This window comes from Olea europaea, chromosome 11 (genome assembly GCF_002742605.1).
Source record: "Olea europaea var. sylvestris chromosome 11, O_europaea_v1, whole genome shotgun sequence".
Classification (NCBI taxonomy): Eukaryota; Viridiplantae; Streptophyta; class Magnoliopsida; order Lamiales; family Oleaceae; genus Olea; species Olea europaea.
The window spans coordinates 29,349,201-29,376,377 of record NC_036247.1 but is presented as its reverse complement, the minus strand read 5'-3'; the positions used below and the strand labels follow the sequence as shown (position 1 = coordinate 29,376,377).

General features: G+C 34.2%; 1 protein-coding gene and 2 long non-coding RNA genes across 3 annotated transcripts; 2 read left to right on the top strand and 1 right to left on the bottom strand.

Moving 5' to 3' along the window:
- Window positions 1-4,065: 4,065 nt before the first annotated feature.
- On the bottom strand, window positions 4,066-5,125 carry LOC111404003 (NDR1/HIN1-like protein 3). The gene has a single exon (XM_023032701.1). It carries the CDS (start codon window positions 4,996-4,998, stop codon window positions 4,285-4,287), a length of 714 nt encoding a protein of 237 aa, XP_022888469.1. The 5' UTR covers window positions 4,999-5,125; the 3' UTR covers window positions 4,066-4,284.
- A 1,355-nt stretch (window positions 5,126-6,480) lies between these two features.
- Window positions 6,481-25,166, top strand: LOC111404001. Its single transcript, XR_002704621.1, has 3 exons — window positions 6,481-6,710; window positions 10,878-10,983; window positions 24,283-25,166. It is a non-coding gene; the product is annotated as an uncharacterized LOC111404001 (long non-coding RNA).
- On the top strand, window positions 7,764-8,870 carry LOC111404002. The gene is made up of 2 exons (XR_002704622.1): window positions 7,764-8,331; window positions 8,438-8,870. It is a non-coding gene; the product is annotated as an uncharacterized LOC111404002 (long non-coding RNA).
- Window positions 25,167-27,177: the final 2,011 nt, after the last annotated feature.

Genomic DNA, 27,177 nt, shown 5'->3' with positions numbered 1-27,177 from the left:
ATTCTATTATCATTCCAGGGTTGACTAAGAAATAAATATAAACAAAAAGGAAAATTATAACAACGGCCCCTAATCTTTTATTTTTTTGTATATTTTATCATAACCTTCAATTTGTGTCAACGAATGTCATGGACCCTTGATAAATTAGAAATAGATATCCAAATGGATTTATTCAAATATAAGGACAATATAGTAACTATAAAAATTTAACATAAAATATTTTAAAAGAAATAAGAAATCCACCTCCACGCCACCTCACCTCACCTTCTTCCACCCCCACCTACCATCCAACCAAAATCATGGACTCTTCGAAAATGGCCATTGCCCGTTCTCGCAGTTGCTTGCAGGAGCCATGGACTCCCCGACTGGTATGCGTAATGTTAGGCATAAATTTTTACCTTTTCAACCAGTGCAACAGGCTGCAGTACAAGAGGCTATGGTAAAGATGAATGTGGAGACTCAACAATGAGGACAAAGAAATATCCCCCAAACAAGCAATTTCCAAAGTCAACAATGGTGAATTCATATTGATTTCCAAAGAAACCAAAGAAAATCCCCAATCAAACAATTTCCCTGCATTTTGGTTTAGCTTCAAAATTCTCGAACTCTTCTTCTAGTTCAACAAAACTTCGCAATTTCTTTCGAGATCTAAAATTCGACAACTGGCAATAATTTGGATTCTGAGCCCTGGAAATTTCTTGCTATTTGTTGTTAGATATTTATAAAATAAATATAATATGTGAAAAAATAAAAAAATTTAGATGAAGTATCCAATTGGTAGAAAAGTGTGAAATTTGTGTGGGAGGTCGGGGGTTCGGGTCATATCCCAAGCAGTAATTAAAAGTCTTTGATTGGGTTTTGCGACCTTGGTTTTTTGGGCTTCCTTGATTAAAATAATATTTTTTATTTATTTTAATCATTTATGAAATTATTTAATGGGTCAAACTAATCAATATAATATAACCGTTTTTCAACAAATTATTATTAACAAGCCAATAAATGTTGCAAATATTTCCAGATCATGATAAAGTCATATCCATTCTACCTATATAAGCGCACATATGGTTTAGGAAAAATTACATCAAAAATGAAATCATCATTTTCATGTTTTGTAATTTTTCATTCTCGATTATATATATATAGGGAATTGATCTAGTGGGGATTAGTGTTTAGCTTATGATAAGCACTGATGACATGTCACAATAATTAATTGTTGAATTATTAAATTCATGGGACTTACCATTAACTTATTCACAAATTAAATGGTGTGTCATATTATCGACGTTTAACATAAATTAAGCACCGATACCCATTAGATCATTTTTCTATATATATTCTAGAGTACACTAGAGAGTCGTGAAACCACTTGTGATTTTCGCACAAGTGGTTTGCTTGATCATTGTATTTAAGGAGTGATTGTTCATAGAGATTGCAGTAGTTAATGAGGGACAATTTCACTTTAGTATATCGTACTGCCACGAGATTCAATCAATTGATAAGTTTTATTTTCTGTATTTTACTGTTCTGCAATCTTTTGCAAATTACTGCAACTAATTATATTTTTCACATTTGCAATAATCAACAAAAATATCCAACTAGGCTGGCCCCAAAATCATGATAAATAAGGAAGAATGCTGATATGAACCTACATAACAATAGTAGCTCCGAAACCTACAAAAGATTGAATCACAATCCAAAAAAGCTAAAATTCCGATTCGAAACTTGGCCTAATAGCCTGACAAAGTCAATCGACAAACTTGTGCAAAATTGAAAAACATTTTTCGATTTTACTCATGGTCGAAAATCGGACAACCGAACAGAAAGTTATATGCATTTTTTGTTTTGTACCTACCTTATATTCTTTTCATTTTCTAATTGGTTTAGAATCTTCTATTCTAATTAATCTGTATAAATTCATAACATGGAATGGATCATTGTTAGCTTGCTTACCTTCCATGATTCGCATCAAATGCTTAGAAAAGGTTCCCACAAAAACAAAAAATTATTAATAGAACAATGCATTGGATTCTTGAAATTTGAAGAAGAATGCTCAAAAAAAAGTTCCCGAAAAAGAAGAAATTAGGGCATGTTTGATTTGATTGATTTTCCATGGAAATTATTTTGCATTTTCCATTGCAATAATTTTCTTGACAATTTTTTTTCTTTCCCCGCCAACAGTTAACCAATTTCCTTGGTTTTGTGGAAAATCAATTCCCACCAAACTCATGGGAATTAGTTTTTCAGTATTTTTTTTATAATAGGAACAAATTCTATCCCCAATTATAATAAATTATATTCATTTAATTGATAATTTTCATGAAAAATAAAGTCAAAAGAACACTAAAATATAGAAAATTTCAACATTTTTCAAATGGAAAAGTATATCAATTAAAAACATTTAATTGACGATTTTCAGGAAAGCAAATTTTAGACAATTTAATTCCCTAGAATTCGTTTTCTTTCCACTTAAGTTCTATCCTTATGATCAAACGGATTGTTAGTAATAAAACAATTCATTGGATTCTTGAATCTAAATTGAAGTAGAATAATAATAGTAGTGGTAAATTAATGGGTGTATAAATTACTATTTTTTCCCTTTTCAATCCCTCAATTCTAAGCAGTAATTAAATTCCACAAAAAAAAATAATAAATAAAGAAAATCGGGAGAGACTAGAAGAGGGAAAGGGGCAAGGAAGTGGAGAAAAGGACAAACCAGATCCATGGTTTCACACTGGGACTTATTCTGTCACGAAAGGAAGTAATTGCGATTGCCACCTACGGTAATGGAGTAATGGTGCCGACGGTTGTCGACGGATTTTCGTTTTGGATGGTCAGATTTCAAATTTTTTTTCTCTCTTTTCTTTTTAATTATTTTATGTTAAATTTGTATACTTTTCATTTTGTCCTTCTTAGAGGATTTTTGATAGGGATTAAAATTTGATTTTTTGGTAAATTATGATTGAAGTTTTTGAATGCGTGATTAAAAATTAAAAAGTTGAAGATCCCATAAAAGATATATTTAATGTTAATTGTTTGACTTTGATTTAGATTAATATCAAATTTTAATCATAACCAAACATGGGCTTATATTTAGATAAAATAATTTTTTCTGTCAACTAACGGCCAAATTGGTGGGCCACCCATTTGGATCTTTGCTGTTAATTTTTCAAAAGTTTGAGATCTCTGTTAACATAAATTGAAAGTTAAAGTAAAAAATTTACAAAAAAGTAATAGACCAGGAATTGCAGTTGCAATTTTCCTTTAATCATTACCGGGTTGACTAAAACAATTGTGAATGCACTAATATTTTTCTTGAAATCTATTATGTTCTTGAGTAACTTTCTTTAAAAAAGAATCTTGTTACATGTACACTATGATGTACACTTTAATTTATACTTTGTCACGTTTGTCATGTGTCATTATTATATTGGACAGTTTAAATTTCAAACAATTTGTCATTCAATTGACACTTGACAACAATGTAAGTGTCAACCAAAATGCAAAAATCAGTGTACAAATAGCAAATTTCTTTAAAAATTCTTTTATTCAAATAAAATACTTCGGAAATATCATTCAAAATATTCAAAAAATAATTTCTAAATCTCAAAAGTATTTTTTAACTTTTCAAAAAGAAAGCAAAAACGATAATCTCTTTTGTACAAGGAATTGTCTAATCTGCAACAATTAAGTGACACCTGTGAAGTTGTACGACAACTATTTTATAAGTTCATAAAAAAGTCAAAAATAATGGTTTTATTATTTATTTTATTACGATTTGGGGAATTTTTCTATCCGTTGTGACGTTTGAATTACGTCCAATAGGGACTGTGTCAACGACATTATTCTGATATTCATATGGAAATTGTGCTGCCCTTTCAAATTTGAAATTCGAATTAAAGTTACCAGCAATCAAATCTGGGGTCCACCTTTCTTATCCCTTAACAAACTAATACGTTACCGTTTTGTCCTATTCTGGTGCAGGTAACGGGAAATTTACTCTGACATTGTCTCTCTCTTAAAAGCTCAAGTTATAATAATCAATTTACGAAAAAAGATTCAGGAAGATGAACAGAGAAATATAAACTCATTATTTATTCACATAAACACATAATCAGAATCAATGATCCTGCGAAATGTAGTTCTAAAACCAAGAAATCCAGAACTGATAAACAATAATAAACTGTATCATATACTAAAAAATCATAAGAAAAGTAATCAATGAAGAAACAGATACTCAATAAAAGCACAAGAAAGTGCACAGATCGATGAAAATCCGGATAAAAATCAACGCCAATCGAAATCGCACCGTTTCGATTCGTAAGTTCCAGATGATGTGCCGTTGGAACGTAGAGGAATCCTCAAATCGCACTCGATATTCGGCTTCACTCTTGTCGATTTCACAAATCCGAATTTCAGCCTAATGCGCAGGTAAAGCATTACTTCAATATCAAACATACCAGAATTCCTGTCCTCATTATAGTTCGAAATCTCTCTATTTCCGAGTAAAACAACCCTTTGCCCTCTGAATTCCGCCCTCAACGAATTGGTACTTTTATGGCCTTGATAAAACGGTGTCAGTTGAACGCTATCAAATCTCTGGCCTTCATATAAGGCCCTTGCCTCGATCCGATCATAGTAAATTCCAATTCGCCTGTTAGGGTTTCTGATCGTCAAATTGAGCGCCAAGTTGTAGTGCAGCGTGTTGTTATTGTAATTGAATTCCGTCAGAGAGGCATCATTGGCGTAGAATTTGACGGTGTTGGGGCGGAAAATAAGCCAGAGTACCAAAACAATTATGCCAACAATAATGAGAATAGTGAAAATGATTTGGCATAAGCAGGTACAAATACAATTCGCTATGCAACTACAGCAGCAGCTGAAGGGGTTGCAGCAGCAGCCGCCACCGCCGCGGCCTGGGCGGTGGTAAGACTTGGACGGCGGCGGAATTGAAGGGCCGTAATAGGCTCCGTTAAGCTGTGGCTGTCTGGTCTCTCCCATGGTACTGAAAAATAATTTGGATAATGACTAAGATTTGTGGGTATGATGATGAGAGAACAAGTGGGTTAAGAAGAAGTGTATATATAGAGAAGTGGCGTGATTGTGTTGGAATGGGAAAGGTTGAATTGCTAAGATACGGCGCCGTAGTGTAGCAGAAATAGGACGCGGAAAGAGTGTGATTTTGTGGGTTCAAACGAGTAAATTGGATTAAGATATAAGGGGACGCGGTTGCTTCAACGAATTTGAATGGACAGATATTGAAGGAGGATGGTGCTAGGTAATTTCATTGACAACCACCACATTGACTAGAGGATTTTATATATTTATTTATTATAATTTGTGTTTATTTGATTGCTACAACTAGAGAAGTGAAAACTAAATGGGAATGGCGAAAGCACATGGTATATACATTGACAACTTTCTTATTCCCTTGTATTTTGGTTCGTGTTTAAAAGTAAAAGGTTGATTATATTCGATTTTTATTAAGCTTAGTGAAACATGTTTAAGAGTAAGATAATTAGTATGAGATATTGGTCTTTAGGATTATCTGCTACAAGCATTTCTATTTTCTAACCAGAGATGATTCTTTAATGTGGAAATTACGTTGACACTCTTTTTTTTTGGTATCATTCTCATTTTTTACCTTAACCTAGCATTTTTATTTTAATAATATGTATTTCTCTATGAAACATACGTAAACACATACATTGTGAACATACTAGAGCACCAACGAAGAAGAAGTTTACTTTGACAAATGTTATGATGATGTAGGTGAACCATCCTGACCTCACCAGCTACTCTTTTCCCGATGTTGGTGCATTAATGTTGGTAGTGGTGATGACTAGTGGCAATGATTACCCTTTTGTGGTAGTTGTTTATGGTGTGTGAGACAGTGTGACGATTCCTTTGTTTTCATGGTAGTGAGAATGACGGTGAAGATGGTTGTCGGTGGTGGTGGTGGTGGTGGTGGTGTTGGTGATGATACATATAGGTGGGCACGATGGTGTTGGCAGTGTAGATCGACGTTCTCGATAATTATAGTGGTGGAAACAAGATTCAGCGACAGTGAGAGTGATTTTGACTTCGTTAGTGATAGTGATAGAAACAATAGGAATAATTTATTTAACATGTTACAACGTAACACAATATGTTACACGTGCATAATACAATAAATTCTCCTTACATGTACGTAACACAATGTTATACATGTGTAACTTGTTAGAAAAATTATAACACTTTTGTTCAAAAAAAAAAAAAGTCGAAATCTTAACTGAAATATTTTGCAAACATAGTTTTTGTATTTTGAGGTTACTAGTTCTTTGAGAACTGGTTTCCTCAAATTGATCAGCCCCATTCTACATGGGGGAGATTAGGCTGCACATGGCTTTTTGTTAAAAAAATTGAAAAGTACAATTCTGAAAAATTCATAGAAAAAATATGTTTTTCATTTCAAATTGATTTATTTTATTTTATTTTTTTGTCTTCTATTATCTCCCCCTCTCTCTCCACAATTTGCAGCCCCCTAGGCAATCGCCTAGGGCCTCAAAAATTGAGGCTTACGCTCAGTACCTCAAAACTCATAGTAATACCATTATCCCAACTGCCCATGTTTGAGTCCAGTAGAAACTTAAGCCATTAAGGAAATTGAACGGACACTACGAGAAGGAAATTGAAGGGACGAGAAGGAAATTGAAGGCCGATTCAATCAAAAGGTAAGTCGTCTTCTTCAATTTAGAATTCCCAAATCTCCTCTCCAAAAACTTTTTTGTTTTCCTATAAGTTTTCTACGTCAATGGTCCTCCCAAAAGTTTTCTGTTTTCCGGTCGGTGTCCTGCTCTTCTCGACATCTCTAGACTCCAGCCCTACGCAAGTGCTCATCAGCCTCATCTATTTAGATTTTAGGTATTAACTATTAAATATAATTGGTTTATCATATAATCATTTAATTAATAGCAGTCGCCAGAGAGCTCTTTCTGAATTCTCTCCTTGGATTTTTGGATTTTAGAATGATGATTATGGGTAGAAAATTGTAGGTGAGGAAGAAATTACCAAATTTGCCATTTAGAGGGTATCTAGAGATGGAAACATGGAGATATGTGGCACCAATTTTGTCGTGTATCCTTGATTTTTGCAAGCTTAAGTTGTCTTCATCACCAATATCGTATTTATTTGTGAATGATTTAATATTAACATGACCTCAGTCTGATCACCATTATCAGTTGAAACTCTTCATTTTCCTAATTTGTTGTTCGTCGATAAAAATCTGCATTTTATTCAACAATGATTTTCTTGACTCTCTTGAATTTTTTATGTGATTGTCTATGGTTTTCTTGTGATTAAAGTTAAGTTAAAGGCTTAAAGTTGTTAAACCATTAAACCACTAAGTTTGTAGACAGAGAAAGAATGGTAGAATCTTTCTTGGAGTCTAGAAGAATATTGAAATAATGAAATTCATTAATGATTAACCATTGGGTGTCTTATAATTTTTTTCTTTTTTTTTTTTTTTTTTTTTTTTTTTTTTTTTTTTTTTTTTTTTTTTTTTTTTTTTTTCCTTTTTTTTTTTTTTTTTTTAAATTTGTATGAAAACTGACCTGCAAAATAATTTATTTGAAAGGAGGTTTTGCCCTTGTTTGAGCCCATTTTTATGGGAATAATGAATTTTCGAATAGTGTATTGATGGGAAATGTATGGTTAAAAAATAAGAAAAAGTATTGAATTTGAATGTAAGATTATTTTATTGAAAAATGTACGATTGAAATAATGTCAAAACAATGTTGAAAAATGTATTTTTCCCAAAGAATGAGGCTCAAACAAGGGCTTTGATTCTTTTGAATGTCGTGCTTGATTTTATTGCTCAAGCTCATCATTTATGTTGGTATTGCTCAAGTCTATTCTAAATAGGGGTGGACAAAATGTCCAGACCAAACCAAATCAAATCGGAAGCAAACCAAACCGAGTGGTTCGGTTCGATTTTACGAAAAAAATTAATGGTTTTGGATCTTTGAACCGAGAACCATTTGGTTCTAGTTTCTGTTCAGTTCTAATGCTAGAACCAAAAACCAAACATAATTTATAATTTTATTTTTTATATGAATCTAATTTTATATTAATGGAAGTTAGTCCAATAACCATTATTTTTTTTACAGCTAATTAAATGTGTCTAGCTCATTAATTTTTTTCTCTAATAGCTATAGCCGTCCAGCCCAAAGGGTTAAGAGAAACCCAAATTCCCAATTCCAATTTGTCTCTCAATATTCACCGTCTCACTTGGTCATCGACGCCGCCTTCCAATCCATCATTGTATTTATCTCCGAGGACACTTTGAATTCTGAGGTAGTGATGTTTGTTTGTTTATAAATACATATAATTTCTAAACAAAAGCTAACCCTTTTGTTGGAATTTCTTCATTTTTTGAATTTCTCAAAACTCACCTTCACAGTGCTACGGTAGAGGAAGATAGGTAGTACCACCACCAATTTTCCCAGTTTGCACACAGACGTCATCATCCCACACCATTCCTCGTTTAGACAGTGCCACTTTTCCTTGTTTGCACATGGACATCATCCCACATTTGGACAAAGGATGAAATTGAACTCAATATTATTAACTTCAACCCAACCGAGCTACAATGCCCACAAGGATGATCACACGGTTGACACAACACACACATAGGGGTCAGGATTATTTTATTCATGGGGGGCCCACGCCTCGACTATGAGTGTGCGGTCATCCACACAATAACCGACGCGGGTTGAGTAGCTTGATTCTATTAACTTTTGGCAATGACTCATTCGTTTATATTTTATTTGTTAATTTGGACTTTTATAACCTTGATTATTGATAATTTGAACTTGTTAAATGTTTGATGCTTATATTTTTTATTTAAGTACATATTACTAACTTATAGATATTGTGCAAGACTGAAAACTTAAATAATAGTACTAGTCTACTAAAACCAGACAAAACCAAACCAAACCAAACCAAATCAAATCAGAACCGAATGGTTCAGTTCGGTTTGGTTCCACGTCTTAAAAAAAACCATTCGATTCCATTATCAGAAAAACCATTAGTTCATATTTCAATTCGGTTCTCTTAGAATCAGAACCAAATGAAACAACGTTCACCCCTAATTCTAAATGTTATTTGGTTATTTCTTGCAAGTAGATTATTGAATTCCTTCACTTGGCAATATTTAATAATATGGGATATTTTTAATTTTACCCCATCAATCAAGTTTTAACGTTTTAGTTGCTTGTAATTATGTCCACTAGAAAATTTGAATCTGTATATTCTAAAAGAAAATCGAATAAAAAAGTTGAACAATTAATTAAATCTCAAGAGGGAGCCCTTGATAAATTTTTTAGTGGCAGTAAACAAAAACATAATGAAGGCGTGGTTACTGAAAGAGAGTCCAATAAGAACGATATCAGTGATAATACAATTGAAAAACATCATTGTTTGATGAATGAAGAGGTATTTATCGGGGATGATGTTATGGATGAAAGAAACATTAATGAAAAGGATAAATTGGATAGTGAACCATTTTCCCTTGACACTAGTGATCCAACAAATTGGAAAAATATGAATCAAAATTTAAGAGACTTAATTGTAATGAAAGGTCCAGTATGAGACAATAATGTAATTTTTCTAAAAGATGCAGCTAATCGACACTTCTCCTCAGGAAAGGGACTTTTTGATGGACTAGTGAATTCATTGAATAATCTAGAACTTGACATTGATAATATAAGGGGTTAAGGATATTATAATAGTGCTAAAATGAAAAGAAAACATAAAAGGGTACAGAATAGACTACTACAAGTAAATCCTAGAGCATTCTACACTCCGTGTGGGTGTCATAGTTTCAATCTTGTACTTTGTGATATGATTACTTGCTATACAAAAGCAAAATCTTTTTCTGGAGTGGTGCAATATATATACACTTTGTTTTCATCATCTACTAAAAGATAGAAATTTTTTAAAGATAATGTAAATGGCCTTACCCTTAAGCCTTTGTCACAAATACGTTGGGAAAGTCATGTTTGTTAGACATCATGTTGTCAAACGACCTCCCGGACGATGATGTAAACCAGTTTTATCAGTCGACATGAATGAATGAACAATAAATCAACACCGAATAATGGGATGACCCGACTTAACGTTGTTTTACCTATTGGATGGCTAATAAACCTTTGTGGCTTATTGGTGTGCTATTGGGCCAAAACCCTAGTCGAGCCCACTTACCATATGTATAACTTACCTTATTGTTTGTCATTGGTTTACTATATATATTGGTAACTCTCGTAGCCTTCTAAGGTCCCATTTTTGTGAAAGAACCCGAGAGAGGGAGAGGCCGTGTCTTCTTCTTCTTCGTCCATTCTACTTCTTGATCTTGTCTACCTCTTGCTTGTGTCTTTGTGACCCTTACCTGTGTGGTATTCATTCTTTGTGAGTGAGCAAACAACAAGCAGAAGGAAGAAAAGCAACCATAGGTAGAACTCGTAAGGTCGGCGGCGAGTACCTTCGATTTTGGTGTTGATTCGGTGTTTTAAAGGTTAACTGAGCCCGAAAATTATCTTGAGCAGCTTGAGGAAGATCCTAACATCTGGTATCAGAGCTTGGTTGGCAAAAATCGGCTCAAAATTGGTTGATTTTCGCGATTTCATCCTTTTACCCGAATCTGAAATTCTTCAATTACTCACAAACCAAAACTCGGCTGGACAAACGGAGGCCATACCCATTACCAGCAGGTCGAGGCGCCCCTGGTGAGGTGGCGCGTGGGCAGCGACGGCGTGTGGGCGGCATTCTAGCGAAGCTATCTTCAGGTAACTTGCTTGTTTCGATCTCCTGAACGCGCTGATATACTTTGTTTTGTATTTCAGGTTACACAGAAAAAGTTGGACGATTTTACCCCTGGTGCGATACTGACTGCAATTGAACAGCAAGCTCGTTTTTCTCTACTCTACGGACTCAGATAGGTCCGCTCTGGTAAATTGGCTTAATCCATTTAAATTCAGCAATAGCAAGATCATCGTGTGGGGTGATCGTCAGGTTTTGGGGTTACCGTGAAGGGGTAACCATTGCTTGTGCTAGAACTAGGATTACTTGCGTTAATTGAGTGCTTGTTCTTTTGATTTAAGTGCTTGGTATTTCTTGGTGGACGTAGCGTTTAGATTCATTGTTACTTTTGCTAAGAATTAACAAGATATTACCTTATCACGCTTCCCAATACTACTTCGTTTGGTCTAATTAGTGTGTTAACCAATGACAACACATAATTTTGATTTGGGAATATTTAACGGTAAAGGAGACTTCTCTATCTGGCAACAAAAGATGAGAGGCATATTAGTCCAACAAAAGGTGTCAAAAGCCATCGAAGGCAATTTTGCACCTGATATCTCAAAAGAACAAAAAGAGGAAGCCGATGAGCTTGCCTATACCTCAATAATATTACACTTGTCTGACGCTGTCTTAAGAAAAGTGGGAAAACTAAAAACCACCAAAGAACTTTGGAAAAGACTAGAAGACTTATACTTGCTTAAATCTACACCGAATAAACTCTACCTACTCGAACGATTCTTCAGCTTTAAGATGGATCCTTTAAAGGATCTCGACGACAATTTAGATGTATTTAACAAATTGGTGCAAGATATTGTCAATTGTGACGAAGCCGTGTCTGAGACCTATAAGGCTATAATCTTGCTCAATTCAATCCCGGACTCTTACAAAGAAGTTAAGAATGCCATTAAGTATGGTAGGGACACATTAACACCTGAAATTGTCGTAGATTCTCTTAGGAGTAAAGAGATGGAAATGAGGGCTGAAAAAACAGGATAGGAGGAGTGGAGAGTTGCATATGATGCGGGGTAGAACTCAATTTAGGCAAGCCAGTCATGATGGATACCAAAGTAGTGGCGAATTAAGTAGTAATAGTTGGAAAAAGAAGGGCAATGGTAGACCTAGGTCAAAGTCTAGAACTAAGGCTAGAAAATGCTATGGCTGTGGAGGCACAGGGCATTTTATAAAAGACTGCCATAAAGAAAGGGGAAAACAAAAGATTAAGGAAAGAGATGAGGTAAATATGTTATCCTCTACCTCCGATACCGAAAACGGTGAATTCTATTTGATCACTAGTCCAGTCGCATACACTACTGAATTGAATCTAACTACTAATTCTCACATGCATGAATGGATATTAGATTCTGGTACGTCTTTTCATGTGACGTCTGAAAAGAACTGGTTTGAAAACTTGCAAGAATCTAATGATGTGCAAGTAGTTCTGTGTGATAACTTTGCCTATACAATTGCTGGAATTGGAGATATAAAGATAAAATTTAACACGGGCTTTGTGTACATGTTAAAGGAAGTTAGATACATTCCTGAATTATCTAGGAATTTGATTTCAGTAGGAAGACTTGAGAAAGACAACTTCACCGTTAAAATTGGAAACGGTATGTTTAAAATGATGAAGGGTGCGTTAATCTCTATTAAGGGAATCAAGAAAAATGATATTTACATCACTACTGGGGAAGTAATTAGAGGATTAAACTCCTCTATTTCTTCCGCCAAAATCGATCACACACATACGTGGCATAGTAGGCTTGCACACGTAGGCATTAAGGGACTTAAGCTACTTAATGAAAAAGGTGTAAGTATTATGCCCTAGGTCCAATTAACTTTGGGCATAAATGCTTTATATATATATATATATAATTAATGCAATTTATGGCAGATCTATTATTTAATTAATAGACAATTAAATAAATAATAGAGTCTGAAGATTCAAACTTCCGTAATTTGTTAATCACAAGGAGTTGTGATTGTGAGATACAAATTACATCTGATTGAATCTTAAATCATCCATGGTCGTAAGTAATAACAAGATACGGATATCGTTATTACGGATAGACCATCACGTGTGGCATTTCTTACTTGTGAAGTAAGTAGCTGATCTCACAAGTTAAAGTGTGGTGACACTTAAATGAACACGTGGATGTTTTGTTATAGAATAAAACATTGGAGATCCGTCGAGAGATTCCACACGGATAACTATCTGAGTGTCAGTGGTTAATCTCTAGCGTTCAGTAGTGGAATTGGTCCTTTGACTTGAGGTCGTCATGGTACCTTATATGATGAGAGTCATACTTTGGCGGTGTTGGATGTTGCTCTAAAAAGGGCCGCTAATATGACATCGTTCGGGTACGTCAAGAGTCGTATGAAGGTTGTGATTGATCAATAAAGGATTCGTCACTCTTAGATAGTAGGAGATTATGATCTGCGTTTCATTCAATTAAGTCGATGATGAAATTCTTGGCCAAAGTGTACTCATAAGTAGAAAAGGAGTTTTCGACTTATATTGACTTAATAGTAGAGTGAAAGATATGATCGATGATCGAGATTGACACAATTTTATATCTCGTAATTGATCGGATCATATTGACGAAGGGATTATAGTTTCACGGTAAACGAACGAATTTGGTTTTGTCATATCACGTGACATTTTTCGTCACATGTATTGCCCTGACACATTGTTAAATGTCAATCAGGGACAGCGAGTGTAAATTGACGGTAAATTAAAAGGGTATTTTAATTTATCAATTTTGATTAGATCAAAATAATATTTCACGTATCGTGGTCGGAAACCTAATGGGTCGTACACAAAAGAGAATTGGAAGATTGCAAATTGCCAATTGGTTAATTTAACAATCGTTGGATAAATTAATTAATTGGATTTGTTATTTATATTCCCGAATTAATTAATTGGATTAATTAATTCACGGGCCGAGTTTAATTAATTGGATTAATTAAATATTGGACCGGACCGGGCCGAGCCCGTTTGGGTTTATATAAATACATGGCTAGGGTTTAAGGTCCATATGGTTTTCATTATTTTTGCTGGCACAAGAGAGAAAACCCTAGTAGCTGCAATCTTGTTCTCTGTGTGGATTACCGTTGGAGGCTGGACAATTAGACAGCTGTGGATGGCGAATCAGGATTGCTGGAATGAAAAGAATAGCAAAGAAGTTTGCAGATCTGAAAAGGTACAATCTTATCACAATTTCTATCTAAACACAAAGGCGATTCTTGGTGAGAATCGAAGATTATTTTAAATTCCGCTTTGTATATATAAGTAGATTCCCAACAGTGGTATCAGAACATACTTTGTGTTTGTTAGAAGTTGCTTTACATATTGGAACAATTAAATGTTAATTGTTTTTCTTGTTTTAGCGATTAAGGAAATAAATAATTTTTCACGTTCAAAATCAGGTTTTGAATGAAAATTATTTTGGGATTGGAATAATTTGTGAATTCAGATTTCAAAAAAAAAAAGAAAGAAAGGGGGACGGTTGAGGCGGCGGCAACCGTTGCCACCGCTGGCGAGGAGCGGCAGCGGCGCTCACTGCCACAGTCTAGGGCAGCGGCGAGCGCCGCTGCTGGATTGCAGCGAGCAGCAGCGAGGTGCTGCTACTCGCCGCTACTGGAGGAAGCAGTAGTGCCCCTCGTGCTGCTGCTCGCCCCTGCTGGAGGAAGCAGCAGCGCGCGGCGTTGCTGCAATTTACTGTAGCAGCGTCGTGACCTGCTACAGATTTAGGAAGTCGCCCGGCGCGACTTCCTGTCGTGAAAGGGAAGGGGCGGCGCCCCATGAATTGAAGAGAAACAAAAAAAAATTAGGTTTTCAGTCGGTTTTGGGAATTGGAGGCGGGGGCTTCTGATGCAATTTGTGAAATTTCAAGCCCCCGTTTGCAATATCCATTTGGGGTCAATTTGTAAGTTATTTAAGTAAGGGACCGTTTTGAATTATTTGATATTGAAGACCCTTACTTGTAATTTCACTTCGGTGGTAAAGTAGTAATTTTCAAATAAGGACCTATTTCTGTAATCTGTGAAATTGCGAGGGTCGGTTTTGAAATTTTCGAAATTTTGAGACTTTGATTATAAATTTTAACTTGGGTCAAATTTCAATTTCCAAATGCTTTTGAATTGGTTTTTAAATTGTTTTTCAAATGGGTTTTGACCTATTTTGACTAAATTTTTAATTTTGACTCAAATTAAAATTCTTATTTATTAATTGATGACATTTTATATTTTCGTTAAAATTGGATTTTAACTTAAATATTATACTTTAACCCCAATTAAATTTTATTTTATTTAGGAATGTTATCCTAAATTAAAATATTAATTCATTTTAATTTAAAGTTGGACTCTAATTTAGCATTTAATTAAAATTAGATTTTAATTAATTATTCACCCCGAATATATTCTAGAAATTAGAATTCGATTCTAATTTGACATTTAATTAAAATTTGATTTTAATTAAATTATCCCGCCCTAAATTTCTTCTTGAAATTAGAGTTGGACTCTAATTTGGTATTTAATTAAAATTTTGATTTTAATTAAATTAATTCGCCCTAAATATTGGAATTAGAGTTAGACTCTAGTTTTGTCATTTAATTAAAATTTGATTTTAATTAAATTCAACCGCCTTACATTTTGAAATTAGAGTTTGATTCTAATTTGATATTTAATTAAGATTTGATTTTAATTAAATAATCCCGCCATATAATTTTTGAATTAGAGTTGGACTCTAATTTGTTATTTAATTAAAATTTGATTTTAATTAAATATTCCCGCTAATTAAATAATCGATTAATATGATTAATTAATTATTTAATTATTCCGATCCATTTGTCTAAAAGAGTTTAGACGACTTAATTGCTAGAAACTTGAAACTTATTTGCATATAATATTAAATATTATATAGGTATACATTTATGTGATGAATGTATTATTAGTGGACGATTGTGGACTCGACCATATGGATTTGTTGAATGGTTAATTTTAATTCTTGTCGTTTTGTGGGCCTGTGAGCTCTTAATTGTTTTGGGCCTACGAGCTCTTAATTGTTTTGGGCCTGCAAGCCCGTTATTATTGTTATTATTTTGGACCTACGAGTCCATTATCATTATTGTTATTATGGGCCTGTGAATCCAATTTCATTTAAGCCTGCGTGCCAACTAGTATAGGATACATGTTGGAATTGGACTAATTGAAGAGACAAGAAGAGGTGGAGACCATGGAGATGGTGCATTGACACTGTTCAATGCCATACTCCCTAGGAATTGACCAACTAGTCTTCATTATGGCTCGGGAAGACTAGATAGTGAAAGTCCATTATCGTCCATACTATTATATTATGTTATATATATATTTATTTGTATAGTAGATGTATAATAATAATATATATATGATTGTATTGTTGTTGATGAGACTCATGAATGCAAAATCCCTCCATAAAATATTAAGTCACATTTGTACTCGCCTTCCATCATTATAGTGAAAAATCAGAGTCCCAAATCGTCTCAACTTGTTGAGTACACTCAAGGCTGGTCCATTAGGGATATGTTTGACACTATGAAATATTTGATATTTCTGAATGATGGGTTTGACTTAACTAAAATTTATCTTTTGTTGAGTACACTCAAAGAGATAAACTTTAGAGGCATGTTAAGTTAACACATAAGATGTGTGAAAACAAAGAGTTGTCAGCTTAATGATCTGGGAGTTGTATGGAGATACAATTGATAATAGTATCTACCCAAATATTATATTAGGGCTTGTTGAGTACACTCAAGGTCTTGATATAATAGATGGGATCCCAACCCACTGGGAGTCAAGCATGGACTCCATAAATTTATGTGAGAGGGTGATAAATTTTATTTAAATAGTGGGAGCATAATTAATTTAATAAAAGACCATGTTAAATTAATTGATGCATTTTATATATTATTCTTTCCTTTTTCGTCATTTATATTTATTGAATCTGAGTAACCATATGTTTTGAATGACATACTAGATGTCAACAACCAAACTATATTTTCTTAATTGACACTGTAATTTGAGAATTGTTCTTATGCATGAGAAAATTGGTCACGTCCTTGAGTAGCCCTTTCCAGAAATACCTACAGATGACTCAATTAAAGAAGAGGTGGCTACTGTAGTAAACGCAGTTTAGTACTGCAACGTATGTGATACTTGCAACTAAGTCACTGAGTTACAAAAGCGACTTGAGAGTATAGATGTTAACACATAATTCTTCATTACAAAGAGTTGTATGGTAATAATCATGTGTGGAAGGATATGAGACTTCCAAACAACTATATCGGTGCAAAATGACAAAGTAATCTTCAATCGATGCTTAGACACTGAAGATGATTGACGTTGAGAAATGTCTCAACTGTGTTCAATCATAAACCATGAACTAAGTAATGACTTGGTTTTGTAATCTCTGTCAGCTAAAGCTATTCACAACTAATTATGAATTTAACGTGAATAAGCTCGAATGCAAAAATATTGAGTTGCTTAACATGCTTAGGACTGTTGACCCCTTTATCAAAGTTGGTAGTGGGCAAGCCATTGATTCCTCTAAAGATATTAAGAGGAAGTCTAAAGGGGCTTTGTGAAAGCATCCAATATGGTTAAGACAGTATAAGCGAAGGACAAATACCAAATCTAATGACCCTTGGTTTCATTATAGAATGAAAGGTCATTGGAAGGAATATTGCGTGACTTACGTCTATTTCATGAGTTTCTTAGGTATTTGATACCAGATGTAAATCTCATATTTATACAAATATGGAGAAACTTAAAAGAAGTAGACCACTGCGAAAGGGAGAAGTTGACATACACATTGGAGATGAGCAAATGTTGCTGCATTGCCTGTATGAATATACTTCTTGCCATTGCCCTTTTGTTTTAGTATTGGAATTAGAGAAATGTCATTTTATACCAACCATAGCTGGAACATTAAAATGAATTTCATGTTCGGACATGAACTATTTTAATGTTAAGGACAATAGTTGTTCTTGTTTATCTTAATAAGATACTAATGGCTATGGTAAATTACAAAACGACGTTTATATTCTTTAATACTAAGGATTCTATAATGAGTATAGAAATTATAAGGCATAAATATTATAATCTAATTATTACAAAAATCTGGCATGATAGACTTTGTCATTTAGATTAAATGTAATTCCAAAGTTACATAAAGGTGTATACTTGGAATTAATTGATTTTGACAAGTACAAATTATGCATGTCTGGCACAATGACCAAATCTTCTTTTACTTGAAAAGATGAAAGGTCAGCATAATTACTGGTCTAATGCATAGTGATGCATATGGATTCATGGCAATCAATGTCAGGTAATGTTTCTCTTATTTCATCAATGATCAAGTATGCTTGATGAAAAATCAAACATGAAACTCTTGAAAAGTTCAAGGGATTCAAATTAGAATTAGAGAAACAAATAGGTAAAGATACCTTCACATTAAAATTCGATCAAGTGAGAGTATCTTAAAGATAACATCTAGATTATTTAAGAGAGAATGAGATTCTCTTGCAGTGGACTCCTTCATATATACTGCAATAAGGTAGTGTATCTAAAAGGAGGAATCGTTAATTATTAGATATAATGCGATTAATAACAAGTCATGCAAATCTCCCAAAATTGTTTTGGAGTCATGCATTAATTGCAGTGTGCAACACGCTAAATCATGTCCCATCTAAATTGGTTAACAGAACTTCATACGAGTTATGGAGAGACACTAGTCCCAATTTATCGTATATGAAAGTTTGGGGCCATGACGCTTATTTGAAGTGCCTTAAATTGGATAAGTTTGAGACTAAATCCGATAAATACATATTTGTGCGATATTCAAAGGAGAGATTTGAATATAAATTCTATTATCATGAAGAAAGTTTTCATCTCACGACACATCGTCTTCTTAGAGAAAATGTTTACTCTAAGAGAGGACAGTGGGAGTAAAATAGAATTTTGAAAGAGTTCAAGAGTCCACAGATATAGTTAACCAAGTAGATAAATCCGAGTTTGATCTCATATCTGATATGGGACATACTTTGGATCAGGAAGTAAAGACTCCTGAGGACATGACAGCTCTATGTAAATCTAGTAAGATCATTCGACCTTCAAGAATGTGCAAATCCATGATCATTAATCAGGTATTAGTGATCCAGGACAATAAACCTGCTAGTTGCAACAAAATAAAGTCAAGTGTTGACTTAAAAGAGACAGCAAGAGGCCATGAAACTCGAGATGAAACTCGACGCAAGTGAACAAGGTTTGGACCTTGGTCAAGCCTCCTAATGGAATAAAGCTCATAAGCTTTTGTTAAATAGTTTACAAAAGAAAAGGTCGATATGGATGTGAATATCTATATATACAAAGCAAGGCTAAAAGCAAAGGTTAAATGTTGACCTTGGTGAAACATTTCTCCTATAGCCTTGCTTAAGTCCATTCGGGTTTTGTTTGCAACAGTTGCATACCGTGACTATAAGTTAAGAGAAGTCTCTTGGAGTTGAAATCTTAGATTTGATGAAAAGTCAAAGTGTTTGATTTTATCAAATTTGAAAATGAATTGTATGTTTACAAGAAGATAGTGGGAGCATTTTCGTATTCCTAAAACGACATTCCTATGTTTCAATCGTTGAAATAATGGTTGTTAAAGGATTTATTCTCGAACGATATTGGAAAAGCAACTTGATCTATAGAGATAAATCTAGAGGGTTGCTTGACTCGTTTCAATCTATATAAAATGTTGAGAAGATGTTACATGGAGAAATTGGTTTACTCTTAAACGGTGTGTTGGAAAGGTTCCGAACATGAAGCAACCGTTGATTTAGTAGTAGAAACCTAACACATGATTACTTTAGAAGTAGCAAGAAATTGCAATCTGGATCATGATGTTCATAAATGAACTTGGAGTAGTTGATATTGTTGATCACATGTCATTGTATTGTGATAATAATAGAATCATTGCGAAAGCAAAGGAACTAAGGTCTCATCAATGTCCAAACATGTATTAAGGCGGTATAATCTCATCAGAGAGATAATACATAGAAATGACGTAAAGTAAAGAAAAGAACAAATTTCCACATTTAACAATATTGCAGATCCACGGACAAAGAGTTGTCATAACATAAACATAATCGTCATGTAGACTTATGATATTGAATACATAAGTGATTGGATCTAGTGCAAGTGGGAGTTTGTAAGTATTATGCCCTAGGTCCAATCAACTTTGGGCATAAATGCTTTTGATATATATATATAATTAATTCAATTTATGGCATATCTATTATTTAATTAATAGACAATTAAATAAATAATAGAGTCCGAAGATTCAAACCTCCGTAATTTGTTAATCACAAGGAGTTGTGATTGTGAGATACAAATTGCATCTGATTGAATCTTAAATCATCCATGGTCGTAAGTAATAACGAGATACGGATATCATTATTACGGATAGACCATCACGTGTGGCATTTCTTACTTGTGAAGTAAGTAGCTGATCTCACAAGTTAAAATGTGGTGACACTTAAATGAACACGTGGATGTTTTGTTATAAAACAAAATATTGGAGACCCATCGAGAGATTCCACACGGATAACTATCTGAGTGTCAGTGGTTAATCTCTAGCGTTCGGTAGTGGAATTGGTCCTTTGACTTGAGGTCGTCGTGGTACCTTATATGAGGAGAGTCATACTTTGGCGATGTTGGATGTTGCTCTAAAAAGGGCCGCTAATAAGACATCGTTCGGGTACGTCAAGAGTCGTATGAAGGTTGTGATTGATCAATAAAGGATTCGTCACTCTTAGATAGTAGGAGATTATGATCTGCGTTTCATTCAATTAAGTCGATGATGAAATCCTTGGCCAAGGTGTACTCATAAGTCGAAAATGAGTTTTCGACTTATATTGACTTAATAGTGGAGTGAAAGATATGATCGATGATCGAGATTGACACAATTCCATATCTCGTAATTGATCGGATCATATTGACGAAATGATTATAGTTTCACGGTAAACGAACGAATTTGGTTTTGTCATACCACGTGACATTTCCCGTCACATTTATTGCCCTGACACATTGCTAGATGTCAATCAGGGACAGCGAGTGTAAATTGACGATAAATTAAAAGGGTATTTTAATTTATCAATTTTGATTAGATCAAAATAATATTTCACGTCGTTAGGTATCGTGGTCGGGAACCTAATGGGTCGCACACAAAAGAGAATTGGAAGATTGCAAATTGCCAATTGGTTAATTTAACAATCGTTGGATAAATTAATTAATTGAATTTGTTATTTATATTCCCGAATTAATTAATTGGATTAATTAATTCACGGGCCGAGTTTAATTAATTGGATTAATTAAATATTGGACCGGACCGGGCCAAGCCCGTTTGGGTTTATATAAATACATGGCTAGGGTTTGAGGTCCATATGATTTTCATTATTCTTACTGGCACAAGAGAGAAAACCCTAGTAGCTGCAATTTTGTTCTCTGTGTGGATTACCGTTGGAGGCTGGACAATTGTACAGTTGTGGATGGTGAATCAGGATTGCTGGAACGAAAAGAATAGCAAAGAAGTTTGCAGATCTGAAAAGGTACAATCTTATCACAATTTCTATCTAAACACAAAGGTGATTCTTGGTGGGAATCGAAAATTATTTTAAATTCCGCTATGCATGTATAAGTAGATTCCCAACAAAAGGTGCATTTGGTAATGACTGTGTGTCTGACCTATCGTTCTGTGATCACTGTGTGCTCGGAAAGTACCATAGAGTGTCGTTCTCCACTAGTACGCATAAGGCTAAAAGCATGCTTGAATATGTGCATTCTGATCTGTGGGGTCCTGTTAGTAATCTCACATCGGGTGGGAATAGGTATTTCCTATCTATCATAGATGACTACACCAGGAAAGTGTGGGTCTATCTATTGAAAGACAAAACTGAAACCTTCCATAACTTTAACAATTGGAAGAAACAAATGGAAAACCAAACTAGCAAGATGATCAAATTTTTAAGGACAGATAACGACCTAGAATTCTGTAATGCTGAATTCGATAGGATGTGTAAAGAAAGTGGAATAACAAGGCACAAAACGGTTCCCTATACTCCCCAGCAAAACGGGGTAGCAGAAAGAATGAATAGGACCATACTAGACAAAGTGCGCTGCATGATGTTAAGTTCTGGGGTTCCTAAGTCATTTTGGGGTGAAGCCGTTGTAACTGCCTGTTATCTGATAAATTTGACTCCATCGGCTGCATTAAATGGTGATACTCCACATGGGAAATGGTCTGGAAAATTGGGTGACTACTCAATGCTTAAAACTTTTAGCTGTGCTGCCTTCTCTCATCAAAGTAAGGGAAAATTAAAACCTAGAGCCAGGAAATGTGTCTTTCTAGGATATCCCGAAGGGGTTAAGGGCTATAGGTTATGGGATAGAAGCCAAAAAGGAGTTAAGATCATCGTGAGTAGGGATGTCACATTTAATGAGAGTGAGATGCCTTGTCTAAGGAACTAAACCGAACCTGTAAGTGAAACTGAATCAGGTGAAGAAAGAAATCGGTTTAAGGTGGAGTTAGGAAAATTTAACACATCAGTACCTAGTATTTCGAGTGAGGTGGAGATTCACGTCCAAGAACCTGAAGAGGAAAATGAAGTAGTGATAGAAGAGCATCCTGAGGAAGAAAATCCATTAGCTAACTATAATTTAGTTAGAGATAGAGAGAGAAGACAAACGAGAGAACCTAGGAGGTTCGGGTTTGAATCTGAATTGGATTTTGCATACGCTAGTTACGAAGAACTAGTTGATAGGGAGCCGGAAACTTTTGAAGAGGCTATGAATAGTGGTCAATCTAAGGAGTGGCTTAAGGCTATGAAAGAAGAGATGAGTTCTCTAGAAAAGAATCAAACTTGGGAGTTAGTACCGAGACATAAGAATAAATCAATCGTTGATTGCAAGTGGGTCTTTAAGGTTAAGGAAGGTACTAGTAGTTCAGAACCCTTAAGATTTAAGGCTAGGTTAGTAGCGAAGGATTACACACAGAAAAAAGGTGTTGATTATAACGAGATTTTCTCACCAGTTGTAAAGTATACTACTATTAGGGTCATGCTCACATTGGTTGCGCTCTTTGACTAGGAACTTGAACAACTCGATGTAAAAATCGCTTTTTTATACGGAGAGCTTGATGAACAAATCTTTATGAATCAACCAAAAGGTTTTAAAGACAAGTTAAAACCTGATTATGTGTGTTTTCTGAAGAGATCCCTATACGGTCTAAAGCAATCACCTAGACAGTGGTACAAGAGGTTTGATTTCTTTGTACTCATTATAGGATTTCAAAGAAATAAATTCGATCACTACCTATACTTTCAACACAACGAGACTGATAACAATTATTTTAGTTGGATCATCTCCTAAGTGGATAAACAATATAAAAGCAGACCTTAGTGGAGAATTTGACATGAAAGACCTAGGAAAGGCTAAAAAGATTCTAGGCATGGAAATAGAATGAAATAGGTCAAATTCCATCGTATTCTTGCATCAGTCTCCATACATATCAAAGGTGTTGAAATGGTTTAATATGAGTGACTGCAAACCTGTCACGTTGCCTCTTGCAAACCATTTTGTTCTATCTAAAGAACAAGCTCCCTGCAATGAACGTGAAGTGGAATACATGAGTAAAATTTCATACTCAAATGTGATTGGTTCCATAATGTATTTGATGGTTTGCACTAGACCGGACTTAGGATTCGCTGTTAGTACTCTCAGTAGGTACATGTCTAATCCAGGTCCTGAACATTGGGAAGCATTAAAGTGGCTTTTAAGATATTTGAAGGGTACAAGTGACGTAGGTCTAAAATTTAGTGCTAATAAGGAAGACGTGAAATTAAAGGGTTTTGTAGATGCTGACTATGCAAGAGATAGGGATGGTAGGAAATCAACTTCCTCTTACGTATTCATCTTATCAAATTCGTGTGTTAGTTGAAAATCACAGTTACAACACATAGTTGCACTATCCACTACAGAGTCAGAATATATTGTCACCACTGAAACAATTAAAGAGGCTCTATGGTTTAGAGGTCTACTTCATGAACTAAGTGTCTTGAATGAGTATGTGGTTGTGTATTCTGATAGTCAGTCATCCATACATTTGTGTAAGAATCCTATTTTTCACGAACGCACTAAATATATCGATGTTAGGCTACACTTCATTAGGGATATAATATCACAAGAAGTAGTAAGACTTGAAAAAATCCACACACAATATAATCCTTCGGATATGGGCACAAAAGTGCTGCTACTGGTAAAGTTTAGAAGTTGCAAGGAGCTTCTAAATATCGGTATAGGTAAATGATTTCTAATTTTATCGATTTTCTGTTAGAGGTGTCACTAATGGAAAATGTTTTCTCTTTGCAGATCCTTTGACACCAAGGTGGAGATTGTTAGACATCATGTTGTCAAACGACCTCTCGGACGATGATGTAAACCAGTTTTATCAGTCGACATGAATGACTGAACGATAAATCAACATCGAATAATGGGATGACCCGACTTAACGTTGTTTTACCTATTGGATGGCTAATAAACCTTTGTGGCTTGTTGGTGTGCTATTGGGCCATAACCCTAGTCGAGCCCACTTACCATATGTATAACTTACCTTATTGTTTGTCATTGGTTTATTATTTATATTGGTAACTCTCATAGCCTTCTAAGGTCCCGTTTTTGTGAAAGAACCCGAGAGAGAGAGAGAGAGAGGCCGTGTCTTCTTCTTCTTCGTGCATTCTACTTCTTGATCTTGTGTACATCTTGCTTGTGTCTTTGTGACCCTTACCTGTGTGGTATTCATTCTTTGTGAGTGAGCAAACAACAAGCAGAAGGAAGAAAAGCAACCATAGGTAGAACTCGTGAGGTTGGCGGCGGGTACCTTCGGTTTTGGTGTTGATTCGGCGTTTTAAAGATTAACTGAGCCCGAAAATCATCTTGAGCAGCTTGAGGAAGATCCTAACAATGTTGAAAGTGTTAAAGCAAAAATATTTCAAGCTCCATAGATAAAAAATGCTCTACTTGAATTGGCAATCGTTGATGATCCTAAAACAAAAAGTGAGGCGGGGTGTTTGGCAACATACGAAATAGAAAATTTTGAATTCTTACTTGGGATGGTTATTTGGTATGAAGTGTTGAATAATGTTAATAGAGTAAGCAAACATTTGCAAATAGAAGACATCCATATTGATATTACTATAGACCATTTAAAATGGCTCATTTCATTTTTCAAAGGTTATAGAGAAATTGAGTTTGAATTCGCTATGATTGATGCTAAAGAGATCGCAATTGAATTAGACATTAAACCTATATTTTGTGAAAAAAGAGTTATAAATTGAAAAAAACAGTTTGATGAGATTTCTTGTGAAGAGATGACAAAAAACAGTTGAAGAATCTTTCAGAGTCAATTATTTCTTATATATAGTAGATCAAGCTCTATCATCGCTTCAAAATGGATTTGAACAATTTCAGAAATATGATGATATTTTTGAATTTCTATTTGACTTGGAAAAGCTAAAATCCATTGATAATGTTAAGTTGAAGTGTTGTTACATTAATCATGAAAATTATTTGAAGCATAACATGATATCTGATATCAATGTGCTAGAATTATTTTCTGATTTGAAAGTTTTAAAGGAAGCAATATCTTCACAAACTAATGGAGCAATTAATGTGTTAGATTATATTAAGAGAATGAATTGTTGTTTTGCAAATACTTGGGTTGCTTACAGGATATTACTAACTATTCTAGTTACCATTGCGTCAACTGAAAAAAGTTTTTCAAAGTTGAAATTGATTAAGTCTTATCTTCGATCATCTATGTTACAATAGAGATTGAATGGATTAGCTACGATTTCTATTGAAAAAAATATCGGAAAAACTTGATTTGAGTTGTTTGATTACTAAACGTAATAAGACTAAATATGATGCTAACCTAATCTATCGAGTTGTAAGTGATATTTTATTTTACAATTTTATCTTTTAGATTGTACGAAGTTTTTACTTGAATATAGATATATTTTTTATTTAAATATTGTTACAAGTGTAAAAAAAATATAGGGTTTCAAAATAATTTTTCGTTTAGGGTCTCTAAATTCTCAGGGCTAGCCTTGACAATTTAAATTGTTTTTCTCTTCAACTTTTACTACCCATTTAATATTCAATTTTGCCTCGATGATTAATTCTTATAGCAATTCGACTTGGGTTTCAATCTATCTACAGAACCCCATTCTACTTCAAATTTTTGTTTTCGATTTTCAAGATTTGTTATTTGCCTATAGAAATTCAACACTCTCGTACGACTGTTAGTATTATCGGTAACTAAAAAAGAAGAGTATAATTTATTCACAACATTCAACTTGATCTAGTGGATACTATTGACATTCTAAAAAAAATGCCACCAAAGCTGTTGCTAAAATTATTGGTAAATTCGTATTTGTTTAGTCTCTGTTTTTCTATAGGTCTATAACTATCTGCTTGTATTTGCAAAATCGAAGTCTCTGTGTTCTTTGGGTTTTAGTGGATGCAAAATTGCGAGCTGTTTGGTGATATACATCTTGTAAAAGATTTATTATTATTATTATTATTATTTTAATGTTGGCAAAACGTATATAGTGTTCATCTTTGTATTTGGTGATTCTGGCTTTGCAAAACAATGTGATAGCCATGGAAATTGATCAAGTATAACTCTTTTCGATTTAGAAAATTTTCACTTACAAAATAACACAATTGTATATAGATAAAGAGTGTGGTTAATGTTTTTCTGAGATCCCCGGTTAGCTCGTGATATGATTTTACCGATTTTAAAAATGTCTTGTCCATCTGTATCGAAAACTTTCTTGTTGTGTCAATAATCAGGCACCAAGTGAGACGATATGCAAGCTATTATTTTATCTCTTAGGATCCGTTTGATTGAAACGAATTCTATGAAAAATGTCACATTCCAGTAATTCGTTTTCTACTTTGGCTATTTGATACGAAAGTGGAAATTGAGTTCGAATTTCAAAGTACAAACACTTGAAACATGTTTTTGACCAATTCCATGGAAATTGAATTCCTATGATTTTGATGGTTTTTTCTTTTTCGACTTACATGGAATTGGCTTGCCTTTTCCACATTTGCAATCAAACGAACTCTTAGTATACTTTTGTTAAATTCATGTTGAAAACAAACATGTCACTTTTCAATTAAAATGTCAAACAATTTGCTCATGTTGTGCCAGATGAGAATTAAACTTACCTGAGCTTACAGTGTTAAAACAAGAATCTT

What these genes read in the sequence shown, in the direction of transcription:
- LOC111404003 (XM_023032701.1), bottom strand. Translation starts at nt 4,998, where the DNA reads ATGGGAGAGACCAGACAGCCACAGCTTAACGGAGCCTATTACGGCCCT.